This window comes from Lissotriton vulgaris, chromosome 4_1, assembly GCF_964263255.1.
Source record: "Lissotriton vulgaris chromosome 4_1, aLisVul1.2, whole genome shotgun sequence".
Taxonomy (NCBI): domain Eukaryota; kingdom Metazoa; phylum Chordata; class Amphibia; order Caudata; family Salamandridae; genus Lissotriton; species Lissotriton vulgaris.
In genome coordinates this window covers 1,747,705,661-1,747,722,875 of record NC_141691.1, presented here as the reverse complement: position 1 = coordinate 1,747,722,875, position 17,215 = coordinate 1,747,705,661, and the positions used below count along the sequence as shown (strand labels likewise).

The window sequence follows — 17,215 nt, the reverse complement described above, 5'->3', positions numbered from 1 at the left end:
CAGCCGTATTCCCCACCTCTTGATGCGTGGTTCGCTTTTGGGTTGCTGTAGATTGTGACCAGTGCTTTGTGGTCTGTTATGATTGTGAACAGCTTTCCATACAGGAACATGTGAGTGTGTTCACAAGCCCACCCAACCACTAGGCTTTCTTTTTCGGGCTTCAGATACGCTCTTTCCACGTCATTCAGACTTCTGCTCGCATATGTGACTATTCGCCTCGAGGAGTCACGCCCGGACTTGTGTTGAACTAGTATTGCCCCATTTCTCTCATGCAGCATTTACAAAGTGCTCAGTGTACAGTGACATATCGAAATAGGCAAGAATGTCCATTGGGGCAACTGACGTTTTTATCTCATTGAATGCTTTTTCACACTACATAGTCCAGGTGAATGTCTGCCTTTGTTTTGTGAGTTCTCAGAGTGAAGTGCTTACTGTTGCAAAGTCTTTGAGGTACCGGGAGCAGTAGCTTGCTAACCCCAGGAATGACCGTACATCAGCCGAGGATTTCGTTTTTGTGAGGGTTTTAACTTTGCTCGGGTCCAGCTGCATCCCTTCCCGAAAGAAGATGTGCCCAAAGACAACAGGTTATGGCTTCTCTATCTCGCACTTGTCCTCATTTATTGTTAGTCAGGCTTCTTCCAGACAACTGCAAACTTCCCTTAGAGCTTTGTTTTGTTCTTCTTTTGTGCATCCAGACACCAGGATATCGTCACTGTAGTAAAGTTCTTTACAGGCGTTATCACTCTTCTAACCATTTCCTGAAAGATACCAGTTGCTGATGATACCCCAAAGCTCAGCCATTTGTAGTGGGACAGTGCCAGGTGTGTGGAGAATGTTGTGATGACCCGTGACTGTTGGTCAAGTTCTAGTTGATGGTAGCCTTTTATGAGATCTAGTGTGGAGAATATGCAGGCTCCACTTAGGTAGCTGATCATGTCATTCAGGTGGTGTCTGGTCTGTCTATCTCTTTATATTACTTTTTTTAGTAGAAGCACGTCTAGGCCGATGCGTATTTTGTGTGTGTTCTGGTACAGCAACCATGGAAGACACCCACAGAGTTGGGCCATCTGCTGGCTCAATGATGTCTTGTTCAATTAGGTTTCTGAGTTCTTCCTACACCTGGGGTTGAAGATGTTCTGGAACTCAGCTGTGTTTTAGCACAACAGGTTTGATTGCCTTATTGATGTGAAGGGTGACCCGTGTGCCTCTTAGCTTCCCAAGCCCTTTGAACAGTGGTAGATATTCTTTTGGATACTGTGATGTGCTGACACATTTTACATCATGACTGACCGTACCATCAGTTGTGCCGTGACGTTGTGTAGAAGGCACGGCGCTGGGACATCTCCTCTGAGGGCATGTATCTCTTCCTGCAAGGACACTTCCTTGCATGTGAGCAGCTCTGTGAACTTGCCTAGGGTAGTCACTGGGTGCCTGCACCCAATTGGAAGATGTCTACGTTTGATAGTGACAGGTGGGGCTTTGGCTCCATTTTTTCATATTCTGACGTGCACATGATGTTGCCTGTGGCTCCACTGTCCAGTACGAATGGAGCTGGGTGTTATCCCACCAGGATGTCTACTAAGGCAGTCTTTTGAATCTCCTTTATTTCCAGTAGTTGTATATATTCCAACTGCTTTTTCCAATGCTGCCACCTCCATCATGAGGTAGAGACGCTTGCCTGTCACCTGTGCTGACTGCAATTTTGCGAGTTCATGCATCTTGCATGTTAGCTCTCGCCCTGTCCGCTCGACCCCTTTCTGGTTTCCAGAGACTTCCTCGAAAGACGCTGGCGAAGTGGTTGTACTTGTTGCATGTTCGACATCATTGTCCCACAGATGGGCATGCGCTAATGTGTGGATACGTCAGTCCACATCGATAGCATGCTCTTTCAGTCTTGGCTGTTGCATGTAGTTGTTTTTCATGTTTGTTGCTTCCTCCAGTCATTCTATGAACTTGTTTGAGCGTTCCCGCTCGGCTGCCTTCCATGTTGATGACGTATGACATGGCCCTGGTGTCCGTTCTTGGCATGGTTAATATTTTTTTGGGTCAAATTCTGTTTATTGAGTCTTATTCAAAGGTTACAAACATTTCATAAGAAACAAATACTATAGTGCGCTCTGGCGTTCATCACAGGAGCATAGTCCCGACATTAGATAGCTATACCCAGAATTTATGTTTCTTTCAGTACTTTTGTTAGAAATGTAGTGGAGTAGCACCCTTTGATAATGCGCAGTCTTATTGCCTCCTTGTTGAATTTCTCACATTCGCAGTACGTTACGAGCTTGCACAGTCTCGTTGTGAAATCGTATAGTGATTAATTTTCTCTCTGACATACCGTGTTGAACGTATACCATCCATAGTCAACATTTTGTTGGGGGTCAAAGCTGTCTGTGAGGCATTTGATCAAACCTTTGTATGTCTTGTTAGACTTGGGCGGAAACATTACGAGTAGGTCTTCTATGGCATCGCTGCCTAAACTGAGGAACAGGTCTCTTGCCTGTTCATCCGTGTGACTCTTGCAAGTAGCTCGCAGGTAGTGCCGTTAATCACCTGATCCACTTTTCCCACCTGGCTCCTTTTGTTTGGGAGTTTGAGGGATCCAAAGGAAGAGGGTGTCAAAAAATAGCAGTGAGAATGCCTTCGTCGGCCATAGCGGGACCCGCTTTACCTTACTGCAGCCACACCTACTTCTTTTTGGCTGGTACCGGTCCTTCCTTGCTTTTTTCTGCAGTTTTGTCTGCTCTTTCTTGCCTTTCTGATCTAAAAAAAACTTTATAATGGAGAGCCTTACGTCAAAATGGCTGTCTATGGGTATTCAGTCTTCCCTGACTTGGAAATGGCCACCCTCGTGTGTTTCTAAGTAGTTATCTGACTTTAAGATGGCCGCCCCATTAATCTGTGTGGGAATTGGCCTGGCTTGAAGGAGACACCGAGAACATGAGATCATGCGTTTCCAAGGCTTTTTGGGGCGATCTATGGTTTGCTTTGGAGCGGCCGCTTGGGCTTCTGGGGCGCGTTGTTTGAATTCTCAGCATTGCAGATCTTGGTTGGGATTGCACATTTTGCAGATGGGCTTGTGGGGACCAAAACCTTCACTTTTGAGGATTCCACCACTGTTCGCCAGCTGTTGTGTCCCTGTTGTGTCCCTGCTGGCGAGCCCCTAATCCCCCAAGGAAGTACACAGAGGCAGGTCAGTGTGTGGAATGTTTCTTTATTCTATTGTGCAGATAGTAGCAGCGAGAATGCCCACATGTCTTGTCGTGAGGTAGGGTCAGAGTGTGTGTGACTGTGTGTACGTCTTTCTGCTCCACCCTCCCACTGCCGGTCATTGGTGTCCAGTGTGTGGTAGGTCCTAGTGCACAGCCACCTCTCCACCACTGTGACACATTCATGCCCCGACACCCCACTGACTTGATGAAGATGCTATTAGTGAATCGAGAGAAAAGCCATTTGTCCGCCCCCAATCTGGCCTAGGGTTTCACTATAGATGGAGTAACATTATAGTCTTTGGTATTTTTGAGGTAGATGCCCTGAACATACGTATTTGAAGGTGCTCTTATGTGATGGTTAAGGAAAAAGAGGCACTGTAAAAAGCAGTAAGTGCCTAGGATCACACAATGTGATTAAGTGGAAAACGGGATTGAAGCAAGGTTTCCTGGTTCCGCTTTGTTCAATTAAGCCACTACATAGTTATATCTTTGTTTCTCTTGTTTTATAGGAAAGATTAATGCTTTGTGTTTAATTCTTTGAGGTTCTAAATTAGTCCACTGCGTTAAATACATCCAGAGTATGCATTTTTTATAATGACTGGTGATGGTAGTATTTGGGGGGTGCTGTTTTAATACAGAATCTAAATGGAAAACCAGAGCACCCACCCTTGGCCTGTGAAATTAGACATTTTTCTCCATGTAGTTGAAAGTCTTTATTCATTGTCCTTCATTCTTGCATTCATTCATCCACCCATTCATTCATTGAGCCATGCAGTCATATCACTAATTTCCATCCTTCCACCCAATGTTTGGTCATGGTTTTTAAGGAAAAATGTGATTTAAAATGCATTATTTTAGCTTTTTCCCCAAAAATTTCTTGGAGAAGCACCCCGTCCTAAGCACCTTAGCAGTGGACAAGCTTTCTCACTACTTGCAGTATGAGACCTGGCCTGACAAAATTTGCCAGCGATGATTTTGTTTCCCTGTCCGGCCCTGTTCACAGCACTGAAAAAAGTGAGCACCTTCTCAGAGTAAACCACCTTGATAAAACGGGTAGCTCTTTACACTTTTTGCTGTTGTCTGATATTATTGGATACCCCATTTTAGCAGGCTGATGGGCTGTTAAACATGAAGGAAAACTTATTAGATGCATCCGACTGGACAAAACAGTAACATGCAAGACAGAAATATGCATTAGCTCATTCTTGCTGGCCAGTAACAGATTGTTTTTGACATGTAAATACGTTTCAAGCAGCTCCTACCTGGGCCATTGAGGAAGTCTTTTATTTGCAGTGTGATGAATGGGGGAGGGATTCCGCTTTTCGTATCTGCCTCTCCTGCCGCTGTTTGCAGCCATATCTTGCTATAGTCCAGGGATTCTGGAAGAGTCTTCCCTGGATCTGTTGCAGACACAACCATCAAATATGAGTAAGTTGCTCTAATAATATTGAATACAGGCAGTTACCTCGAGCATGCGTTTTCCTTTTGTCCTAATTAATTTTATTACACAGGTCATTATCTTGAAAAAACCCATCACAGAATAAATGCTCGCTCTCGAGGCAACAATGGCAATGGAAAAGTAACAAATTTGCACATTTTTATTTACAAAAAAATGTATCAATAAAGCAGTCACACTTGTTTAACATCTTAGAACCTCAAAGTTTCGATATACCCCTTTGGATAGATGGAAAGTGAGTATAATTGGTTTTGGGGGGGGGGGGGAGTGGGTTATTTTGAATGAGCAAAGAAGAGGGGCTTGTGGCCAGCTGTACGAATAATTGGTATCAAAATACTGTTCACAATATACAACCAGTATTTTGTGACTAGTAAAGAATATGTATTTACTTACATGTGCTTAAAAGTCCGAATCATTGAGGGTCACAATCCAACCTACCTCATGAATATTCATGAGATCGTTTTTAATTGCTACTCACTACGATTGGAGGCCATCAGAGGGATGGTAGGCTCCTAGAGTCAGCAGACCATCATATCAGTGATTGCTTTAAAAAAAGCATTTTTTTAGTATGCTGTCCATTTTTCTAAATAATGCAGGACTTCTTTTATAAAGAAAAAAGCTTTTTATTTGTTTGTGAGTTGTCAGTGGCCTGTGGACCACTGCCAATTCCCCCAACAAGCTTTTAAAGCACATTTTAAATTCATAAGTGGAAAGGGTTCCCAAATTGACTCTTCTCTTTTGTGAATGGGTAATCACCTCTTTGTGGTCTTGGTAACTTTTCAATGTTTTGCAACCGGATTTCGGTCTCAAAACATTGATAGTAGCTTACCAATTCGGTATCTGAGAGAGACGCCTACAACATGCCCATTCTGTGTACCAAATCGCTATAAATCTGCAATCTTATTTTATAAGGTGGAAAAACTGTTCTCCCTCCTAAAATGGGGTTAGGGCATCTTAAAAAGGATTTTGTATGGTTGCAAACGCTGAATCAGACTGTAAAAATGCTTAGTACATCTGGCCTTAAGAACTGTACCAAACACCCAAGTGACACAGGAAGCCTCTAACTTTGATTCAGGTACTCAAATAACTTTATGACAGAGCGCCATTCTATCATCAACAGGGAGAAATCCTCAACAAGAAATAGGTGCCCAGCCTTCTAATCTAGTTTTAATTCTATCCAGGTCTAAGTCTGGGCGGTGAACTCCGCTCCGCTCGCAGACGTTGCAGAGTTTTTCGCACTCCGCGTTACACAGAGTTTGCGGAGTTCTGAAAAACTCAGCTGGACTTTTTTCCCTTGCATGTATTCATCAACGTCAAGTTGGCGGGCACGAGCGAGGAAAATCCACCTCCTAGTGAGATTTTTCTTCGTTCGCAATCGTCAACATCAAGTTGTCGAGCGCGAGCATGAAAAATCACCGTCCCGGCGAGATTTCTCAATGCGGGCAGTCAGATTTCTTATTGCGAGTAGTCACGTATGCTCGTGACCTCGTTCGCGTTGAGAAAGTAGCTACTCAAGTAAAAATCTACTCGAGCGGCAGAATGGAAGCAGCGCCTGTTTGCACTGTGCATGGTGCCGATCGCGATGATTACACAGTGTGGAAAAGTGCTGGGCACTGAAAATCACCACAAACAGTATTTATCTAAAGAAACTTCGCTGCTTGCCGAGCTCCGCGTAGCACGGCGGAGGTTTTTTTTGCACTTTACGGAGTTCCGCATAACTCTGCGAACTCCACCCAGGCTTATCCAGGACACTGAGCACCTCTACCTATGTGAATACTAATATCTTTGATTAATGAATCACTCTCAACTTGGCCATAATCTACACTGTGTGAGGCACACAGCAGTACTGGAATTCCTTCCACATTTCCAGCACTCTATTATTTATTTCGCACCTCTGCACTCAAGTCTGAAAAAAGAATACGTTCTCCAAATTTAGCTACTGCTACCTTAATGTAAACTTTCTCAACATACAATCCCTGCTGCCAGGGACCTTGAGTGCCATTATCACCATGTCCTAACATTGATTCTCTGCACTTCTCATGGGAGTGAAAGGTTCACACTCAGCTGTCTTTAGCAACACTAGCTTCAAGAGGCCTTGGGAGCTCAAGACTCAAATATCCATCGAAAAAATTGAAAAACACGAGAAAAATATCACTCTTTTTCAACATCTGAAAATACTGAAATGTCACATTTACGACACTGTAAACAATTTTCAGTTTGGTGTTAGAGGCTTTAATGATACCTCCAATTTGGTCTTTCGCCTTCCAGTCTCCTTCAATGTTGCAGTGAGTGGACTGGTGTTAATCACTGCAGTGGTATAGGAGACTCCACACAGCTCCCTAGTGTCATGCTCTTGATCTCCGTCGGGGCTCCTTAGATCCCTTGACCTCTCGGGTTATGATGTTGCCTCTACTGTAGAGAGAAGCACTCTCCACACCAATCTGCTCACAAAGGACAAGAGCTCAGCTCTCTCTCGGCCATCCACTGTATCAAGGTATTAGTAGCACCTATTTCTTATGCAAATGAGGTTTTAACTTATCACAGCGAGATTTGCAGCCTTACAATTAATATCATTTTGATCAAGGATCCTCTGGGCCATGTGGGTTTACAGACCTAACAAATGCTCTGATAGAAAAGCGACTATCAAAGTCACCTCCTTTAACTTTCCATTGGGACATAGCTTAATTTAAATTTGTTTTCACACGGATTTCTTGAAAAATATTTCTATATTAAAAATGCATATAGCCTAATGTGTTGTTCTGCAAATATCTACATGTTTCAAATTGATGGCCAAAGACGCCTGGCAAGGTTTCAACTTGTCTTCACGTCACATAGATACGCATTATAATTTGGTGCTTGTAAGTTAAACACCAATAAAGGGACATCACTACTTCAAAGTACAAAATAGACTAAAGGTACTACCCTGGTTCACCCAGACCAATTGGGCTTTATGCACACCCGCAGCACTATGCTTAACCTGTGCCATCTCCACGGGGTACTGTGCCAATCTAAGAACTTTCAGGGGAATGCTTTAGTGCTTTCCCTCAACGGCAGAATGACATTTGACAGTGTAGAGTTGGCCCTATATGTTTGAGGTCCTGTCCCTCCTGGGTTTTGGTCCCCGCTTTATTAACTGGGTGAGGCTGTTTTATACACACCCACTGGCCAAGTAAGAGTGAATGGGGTACTGTCCTGAGTGTTTAGCCTTCAGCGTGGCACCAGACAGGGTTGCCCCGTATTGCTACTGATCTTCACCCTACCACTTGAACCCTTGGCGACCTGGGTTAGGCAAGACCCTCTGGTCACAACTCTTTATTGAAATGACAGCTGGGAAGATAGTATATGACTTTATGCGGCAACATCCTTCTATACATCACAGACCCTAACAACACACTCAACAGACTCACACAAATCATCACTACCGTCAGCCATTATTCAGGCTACATAAAAAATTGGGGGAAGTCTCTTGTGTACCTCCTGAGGGGCTGAGAGCCCTGCTTTCCACAAAATTGTGAGGCAGCAACAGAAGGGTTCCATTATTTGGGAATATATATTACCAAATACCCTGACTTGCTCTACACTAAAAATCTCCTCTACTTGATAGACTAAGGCGTGCTGTTTAATACTGGAGGCCTTTGCCCTTGTCACTTTTGGGCAAAGCTGCACTTTTATAAATGATGTCCCTTTCACGTTCTTTATATGTCCTGCAGAACACACCCTATCCAATACATGATTCATATTTTGGGGGGGCATGGCTAGCAGCCAATGCAGACGGTCGCAGCCTAACGAGGCTCCCGACCCTCTGCCCATAATCCGCCGAATCATCCTGTTTTGGACCCGGGATCCCCGCGGAAACCGGGTCGATCCCGCAGACGACACCAAGGTCTGTCCCGGCGGGTGTGGCGAACCGCGGGAACACCCGCAAAGGGCACTGCGGACCGGAGATCTCCCGACCCTCGGAGCGCGAGATGGCGGCTGCCTGACCTGAGCGTAAGGGGAGACGGCCGCGAGTCCGCCCGTGGGGTCATACCGCCCGAGACAGGAGAGCGGGGCAACATCAGGCCACCGAGGGGAGACGGCGGCTGCCCGGTGAACCGGCGACCCTGAGGGCGGTGTGCGGCTTGTCCGCGAACGCAGCTTCGGCGAGGCTCCGCCCCCTTGGCGAGGCAGGACCCCTTGGCGAGGCAGGAAATCCAGTCCCCGGCTTCGCGGCCTATGACTCCGGTGAGTGCTGCCTGATCCCTGGCCCTGGCGGATTGCCCAGAGAAGACCGCTCCGTGACGGGACTGATCCTCCGGGGACGCTCGGAGTCTCTGAACGGGGAGCCAGCCCCAGTGCAGCCAAACTCTGCCCGGGAGGCCTGCTATGCAACCGGGTCTCGGGGCCGAGGATTAGGATCCCTGCCCTCATCTGTGCTGTGGCGCTGGCTTTGGCGGAGGGCCCGGGAGGGGCTCAGATCCACAACCGCATCATCGCGTTGAACCCAGGAGTCACTGGGGCGGAGACCTTCTGTGCGCTGGGGACTGCATCCTCTCCCTTGGGGGAGCCCGGCTGGGACTGCTTGGGGCCACCTGAGCCCTGACCTCGAGCTCTGTGAGTTGCAAGCGCCCCTGCTTTGAGTGCTGAGTGAGACCGGCGGAGACCCCCTGAGACTGCTGCGACCCGGCCTCGTGCTGTGGGCGTGACGCACCTGGGGATACCGGCACGCCGGCCCTGAGGGCTGGGACAGACCACCTGAGACCACCTGCCCCACCCCAGGACTCTGGAGGGGCGCCCCCCACCTGCGAGACACTGTAAGTTTGGGGTACTGGTCGAGGCTTGACTACTCCTTTTATCCGGGGGAAGGCGGCTCGGACCCGCCACTGCTGCATGGTGCGGATACCCCGAAGAGGAGCTGAGTGTGGTGGGGAGACCGGAGCTTGCTGCGTGGACCCTGAAGCGGACCCCTAGCTCTAGAGGCGGTAGAGGCGCACAGTGGGATCCCGAGGTGACATTCCCACGACCGGTGCCGACCTGATCCCCACGGATCTCCCCTGAGGAAGCATTACACCGCTGGACGTCGAGCCAGTGGCGGAGACACCGAGGGGCCGCCGGCCCGCCTGTTGCCGGGGTCATCGCCCCTGCCCGACGGCTTTGGAGGCCCGAGCCCGCTCTGAGAGTGAAAGATGGGGAAGCCTAAAGGACCCAAGGGAGAGGGAGGTCCATCCACGGAAACGCCGGACGACTCCTCACGTCCTCCCACGGAGCTCCAACAGATGCAAGACCGTATACTGGACGCCATTGCGGCCACAAAGGAGGCACTACACCAGGATATTGGTCAGGTGGCGACGGGGTTAGGGCTTCTGCGGGCGGACCATGCGAAGCTGGCAGACAGGGTCAAGGAAACAGAAGACGCCCTAAAAGATGTTGTACCGGCTCAAAAGTCGATGGAGGGATGGCTCACAGACGCGATGGAGCGGATACAAACCCTAGAGAGGAGAGCAGAGGATGCAGAAAACCGCAGTCGGCGGAATAATGTGCGTCTGGTGGGCCTTCCGGAAAAAAAAGAGGGCACGGACATGGTGGGTTTCCTGACCGACTGGCTAAAAACTGTGGTTGCCCCGGAGGGCCTATCTCCCTTCTTCACCTTGGAGCGGGCGCACCGCGTGCCTTCCCGACCCCCGCGTGAGGGCCTGCCGCCCCGCCCAGTGGTCATCAAACTGCTCCACTACAAGGACAGGGATTGGCTCCTACAGCGGGCCAGGGACGCAGGCCCATTTCAAATAGATAACAGCAGGGTCACATTGTTCCCGGACTACACGTTCGAAACCCAGAGACAGCGTGTGTCCTTCCTCTCCATCAAAAAGGAATTGCGTACAGAGGGGCTGCAGTACTCCCTGCTGTTCCCGGCCAAACTCCGTGTGATCGTAGATGAGAGGGCGTTGTTTTTTGAAACATCTGCAGAGGCATGGACTTGGTGGGATACCTACAAAGCGGGAACGGACGGGGCCCGGTACCGGGCGGAGGAGGAGCGCCAGGGCCACTCAATCAGACGATCACGCAGGCTTCGTAACCGCGGCAGGGGCCCCAGAAGACCGACGACCTCGCAAACGGAGGAAGAACGGAAGGCGGCACTACTAGCGGTGAAAGAGGTGTCGGGACCGGCACCGGCCCTCTCGACAAGGGACTCGGCCTCGGAGGCCCTGGCTACGGGCTCGGACACTGACTTGTCGGGATTGGATGGCGCCAGAGGCCCGAAGGTCACGCCGCAAACTTCGGGAGAGATCATCGGACCCTGACAGCTGTCTACGATTGCGGAGAGGTATGACTCTGAAGGCGACGCCTCCACGAACACTGGGACAGACCACTGTGAGACTTTTCTTTTATGAGTCACATTGGGAACTATAGGGCGGAGGGGCGTGGGGACGGGATTGGGAAGGGTCAGTAGCCAGTTCACGTACCACAGGGCCCATAAGGCCTCCGTGGTGCTTACTACGGACTACAAAGTTTAGTGGGCGCGGTTGCTCACAGGTTTGGATGGGAGCGACTACTTTGCAGTTGGGTCCTATTCTGGGGGTGGGGGGGCCTGGAGAAGTTGGGGAGACTCGAGGTGGGGTTTGGGGTGGGGGGAAGAGGGGGGCGTTGGGGATGGGAAGGGGCGGGATGGTGTCTGGTGTCCGGATGCGAACTGATATTGGACTGCAGCGAGTAAGTTGGGACAATGGCTAGTATGGGTTTGCTGAAATGTGTGTCCTGGAATGTGCGGGGACTGAATTCAATGACGAGAAGGCACAAGATACATTCCAACCTTGTTCGTAGAGGAGTACACATAGCCTTTTTGCAAGAGACCCATTTAACTAAAAAGGAGGGGGTTGCTTTGCAGAGGAGGTGGAGGGGTCACCTGTTTCACACCACATACTCGGCGTTTGCTAGGGGGACACTAATTTGGATCAGGGCGGGGGTTCCCTTCCAGGTCACTAGGCACACTGTAGACCCTGACGGGAGATTTGTGGCGGTCGAGGGGTTACGCAGGGGTCGCCAGACTGTTCTTTGTAGCGCCTATGCGCCGAACGTGGAGCAGGCTTCATACTTCACCAGGCTGTCCAGGCTGTTGGCCTCTTATTTAACTGGGCCGGTGCTGATGGGGGGGGACTTCAACTCTATAGAGGATACCACCTTGGACAGATCGCACCCACCCCTGCAGGCATCTCCGGTACACAGACTAGCGAGGCACAGATCTACTTGGCAGGGGCGGTGGGACTTGACGGATGCATGGCGCGCACAGCACCCGGCTGAGAGGGATTACTCCTTCTACTCGGGCATACACGACCTTCATGTCCGCATAGACGTTTTCCTGTGCTCTCACTCGGTAATTCCGTCGGTTGCTCGGACGGAGTACCTGGCACGAACGATATCGGACCACAACCCTTTGCTCCTCACGCTAGCCTGGATGAACGAAGTCTCACGATCCCGACGTGGCGGCTTCGCCCAGACACGCTAGATGACCCACCGTTCAGCGGAGCGTTGGAAGAAAGGATCTCCCAGTACTTTGCGGAGAATGAGGGAACTGCCTCCTCCAGGGCCGTGGAATGGGACGCGCTAAAGGTAGTGGTGAGGGGGCACTGTATAGGGAAATTTGCGGGTGCGCGGCGGACGCTACTGGATGACCTGGACAGGGCTGAGCGAACCCTGCGAGTGGTAGAGTAACAAAGACCCAACCGCCCCGACTTGCAGGAAAGGGTATGTGCCGCGCGAGAGGCAGTGGCTGTAGAAGTGGAGCGCCTCCGTAGTTTCGATTATAAAACATACTTAACTAAGGCGCTTGCTGAAGGAGACAAGACTGGGACACTCTTGGCCTGGCTGGCTAACCCCAGTAGAGGCGCTGTCCCGATACTGTCAATGGCGAACGCGGATGGCACTTCATCCAACTCCCAGCCGGACATATTGCGTTGTTTCAGAGGGTATTACGAACGGTTGTATGGGAGAGACCCGGTGGATCGAGCCGAAATGGCAGACGCCTTGCTATCGGAGGTCCAATTGCCACACCTCGAGCAAGAACAGGCAGAAGCCCTCGGGGGCCCGATTGAATTAGGGGAAATTAGAGGGGCCATAAAGAGAATGGCGCGCAATAAAACGCCGGGTGTGGATGGACTACCAGTGGAATTCTATAGTAAATATATTGATATCCTAGCACCACGACTCCAACTCGTATACCACGAGGCGAAAGAGAAAGGGGAGTTGCCCCGCTCGATGCGCGAGGCGATCATGATTCCCCTATTAAAACCGCGTAGGGACGGCACTGATCCGGCGTCGTACCGACCTCTGTCGATGCTGACGACCGATTATAAAATACTGAGTACCATACTGGCCGCCAGATTAATTGCCCACATGCAGGACCTGATTCACAAGGACCAGTCGGGCTTCATACCCACCAGAAACACGTCACACAATATCCGCAGGTTACTGAGGCTCGTGGCGGATCCCCCACCACTCGCCAGTGCCCCTATGGTCATGGCGATTGACATAGAGAAGGCCTTTGACAGCCTGGATTGGTGCTACCTGTACAGGGTGATGCACAGTTTTGGCATAGGTGAGGACTATATGCAATGGACGAAAGTACTCTATGCGTCGGTTGGAGCCAGGGTACGAATAGGTGCGCTGATATCGGATCCCTATACAGTGCATAAGGGTACTAGGCAGGGGTGTGCGCTCTCCCCCTTGTTATTTGCCCTCGCGATGGAACCGTTAGCGGCACTGGCCAGAAGAGGAGACTGTTACAAGGGACTGGAAGTTGGCGGGATCCACCACTACATATCATTGTACGCGGATGACCTCCTGCTGTTCTTGGACAATGCAGAGGAAGCGGTGGAGGGGGCGGAGCGCCTTTTGGCGCGATTCGGGGAGGTCTCGGGCCTGAGAGTGAACTGGGCAAAGACGTGCCTCTTCCCACTCCGGAGAGCGGAGCGATGTCCCAGGGCCCGCCCCAGGCTCCGCTGGGAACCAGACTGCCTCCCTTATTTGGGGGTACATGTCTACCATGAGCCCGCAGACCTGCTGGAGGGCAACATCGGCCGCTGTATCCGTACATTACAAGGTAACATGACCTTTTGGGCCACTCTTCCGCTATCCATGACAGGCCGGGTATCTCTGCTTAAAATGATAGCCCTGCCACGATTGTTATACTTCTTTAGGACTCTCCCAGTGTGGATACCGGGAAGCGTCTTTCGACGCCTGAAGTCCCAGGTGGTGTCCTTTCTATGGGGTACTGGCAGGCGGAGGATAGCTCTAGCGACCCTGACCCGCCCAAAGAACGAGGGCGGACTCGCCGTCCCGGACTTTGAACTCTATTATTTAGCTGCCCAGCTGCAGTTTTTCACACAAGAGGTGGCAAGGGTATACCGGGGCCCAAAACATGAAAGGGACACTGGCACCCCCCCCCCCACGTATTGGCGTATATTACCTTGCAGCAGAAACTCGCGCTCAGTGGTTTGTCCCAGGAAGAACGGACGCTGAGGCTCTGCTGGAATCGCATGCAGAAGCGGGCGGGTCTCGGTCACCCATACGCACCTGAAATCCCACTGGGTATGCTGACAGCATTTCCACATGGCGGCGACTGGTCGAACCTCCAAGGTTGGGAGGAGGCTGGCCTGCAGATGGTGGGGGACCTATACATTGATGGGGTGCTCGTGCCGTACCAAACCTTGCAGGAGCAATATGACCTCCCGAGAGGCGGCTACCTTTTGCATGCGGCCGTGGTGCGCGTGATCCAGGCGCACTGGGGGGAAGGGCTGCTCGAACCCCCAACATCGCCAGCATGCCAATACACGATGATGGCTGCAGGGACGATCAAGGCAGTCACATGTCTGCACTCTAGACTACTTGAGGCTAACTTGCAGCCCCTGACGCGCCTAAAAACCCAATGGGAGACAGACCTGCAGAGAGAGATCCCGGACACGACGTGGGCTCAATTGGTTCAGAGAGCCAGGAAAAGCACCAGAAACGCCCGCTTCCAATTAATACACCTATACATACTCCATAGGGCCTACCTCACCCCGCATAAAATATCACAATACTTTGGCGCGGTGGACGCAGCGTGCCCCAGATGTGCGCTTTTAGGCGCGGACTTACTGCACATGCTAAGTGGCTGTCCACACCTGCAAGACTTCTGGAGGGAAGTGGGCGACACCTTGAATGAAGTCACGGACAGAGACCTGCAATATGACAGTGCGACTACACTCTTACATTGGTTCCCACACACACGCAAAAATAAACTGACGAGCAAATTCATAGACATGGGCCTACTTATTGCGAAGAGGGAACTCACCAGGGGATGGAAGTCAAAGACGGCGCCGACGCACCGGAAATGGCTGACTGAATTTCAGAAGTGGGCGGCGGCAGAGAGCACAATCAGATACCAACTAGCACGACGGGGGTCAGACGAGAGAGCTCAGGAAATGGCACTGGCATGGGAAATCCTAGCCCAAGCGCTCAGGGACAGTGCAGTGGAGAGCGAGGAGGAGGGGGACACAGTAGACCCTGGGGTCCAGGGGGAGGCGGCGCCGATCCTTGCGCCTACCATGGACACACACACTCAATGATTTACTCCATCTTCTGCAGCTTACCCACATACTTTAGTACACTACTACCGGACGCAGGCACTGGACACCACAGAACACCGGAGGGGAGGGGGGAGGGAAGAGCGAAGGGGGAGGGAGGTATAGCACCCCAATGATACCGAGATTAGAAATACACATTGACCGGATGCTGGAGGGGGGGGACCTGTTGGGGGGGGGGAAAAAGTTAAAAGCAGATGGCGGTTGACCACTGGACATGCCTACACTGAGTAATGAAGAGAATGCACTGATTACGATGAACGCCACCCGGCCTCAGGGATGTGGGTTATAAGGCTGTGTACATACTACTCAGAAGTAATGAGAGACACTGGGGTCCTGCGCAAACATAATTGCAAATGCGTTGTAATGATCATATTGGAATCTGCAATAAAAATTGTTTTACAAAAAAAAAAAATACATGATTCATATTTTAAGGCAGTCAACAAAAATCTTAGGACATTTCTCTGGAACGGGGCCTGGCAAAGGATCACGCTGCACTTCTTACTGAAATACCATTCCTAAGCAACTTGGGACCATACGGAAATCAAGTCCTATACATTGTCAGATAATATCAACACAGGTTCAGTGTACTATCAAAAACAGTTAAAAATATTTCATTTTATTCATACAAATTTTAAAAATCTGACAAACAGCCTTGATAAAACATGAATAGCATCACAGACAATACAACAACATATACACTGAAATAATCAGTTTAAATACAGCCATGCAACAGATGACTAAACATTACTCAAGACTAGATCAATATTCATGTGGTATAAACCACAAGTGGCTGAACTTTGTAAGTGTTCGTTATTTGCTCTACACGCGTTTCGGCGTACGAGACGCCTTCTTCAGGAAGAGCCACATAGATGTCTGTACGAAAAAAAAACCATAACGCATATAAAACAACAGTAAACTGAGTCTGTGTAGGGATATGGGCTGTACAGTAAACATACACACAGGTTGTTGTGAATGTATCTAGGACCCTAATTAGATATTCCCGATTTATCCCCTTGTGTGGTTATAATAAATCATATCCCTATAAAGGCATAAGAATCATATCCATATTAAGTCATAGCCAATACAGTCCAAAAACGGCAAGGCTACTCCCATAGACTCCTAGAAAACACAACGCGTTCTTAAACAAACCAAGCCTCCAGCCGCCCGGGAATTTCCCCTGCTTCTGTTTTGATTTGTCCTAGAACTCCTGGGAGTCCTGAAAGAACTGCCAGTTCTTAGTGACGTCTTATGTTCAACCTTACGTCAAACTCGGCACCTTCCAGGTATAAATATAACAGCATCTGCCTAAGCAAACACACAGTGGTTTGGAGCAGATCGGCTATCTACTTGCCCGACGCCCAGCTGATGCGAGTGCCGAAGGAAGCCGACCCTCCCTGCTGACGCACTGAGAGAGACGCTGTCTTTTCTCCTGCCGAGAAAATCCAGCTCCAGTGTTTCCCTGACACACTCGCGGGTTTCTGGGAGATCGAGTCCTGAGAGAGAGATACAAGACCTCCTTCATTCTATACCCAAGGTACAGAACTGATTAGACCCATAGAGAATTCTTGATTCAGATTCTTGGCAAAAACTGTAACTCATCTACTCCTTCCCTGTACTAGGCTTAGGTTAGGTACACTGGGGTAGGCGTATCATAGAAACACCAGATGTATAAGTTTAGTCATTATTTTTTCATTGTATATATTTTATCCATTTTAAGTATCTTATGGCTTAGAAACCATATAAATGCTTTTACAGTATTATTTTCATAATACTCCTTTTACTGTACGCACTTTACTTTATGACAAGTATTGCAATTGTGGAAATTCATTTCTCTTGCATGAGAAAGAGGACTGCTCAATAAGTAACCCTTTTATTGAAAACGCCCCACTCTCTATTTCTCTGCATTTCTGGTGAAACTAAGCATGCACGATTGAATGAGTAAAAAGCTATCTATG

The 17,215-nt window shown here is 49.6% G+C and overlaps 1 protein-coding gene across 1 annotated transcript in view; it reads right to left on the bottom strand.

Moving 5' to 3' along the window:
• The window catches only part of VPS13B (vacuolar protein sorting 13 homolog B), a 2,999,480-nt gene that overhangs the window by 862,943 nt on the left and 2,119,322 nt on the right, over positions 1-17,215 (bottom strand). The window contains exon 35 of the mRNA XM_086966051.1: positions 4,472-4,609. Within this exon, the coding sequence (XP_086822177.1) occupies positions 4,472-4,609 (138 nt within the window). The remainder of the gene's footprint in view (positions 1-4,471; positions 4,610-17,215) is intronic.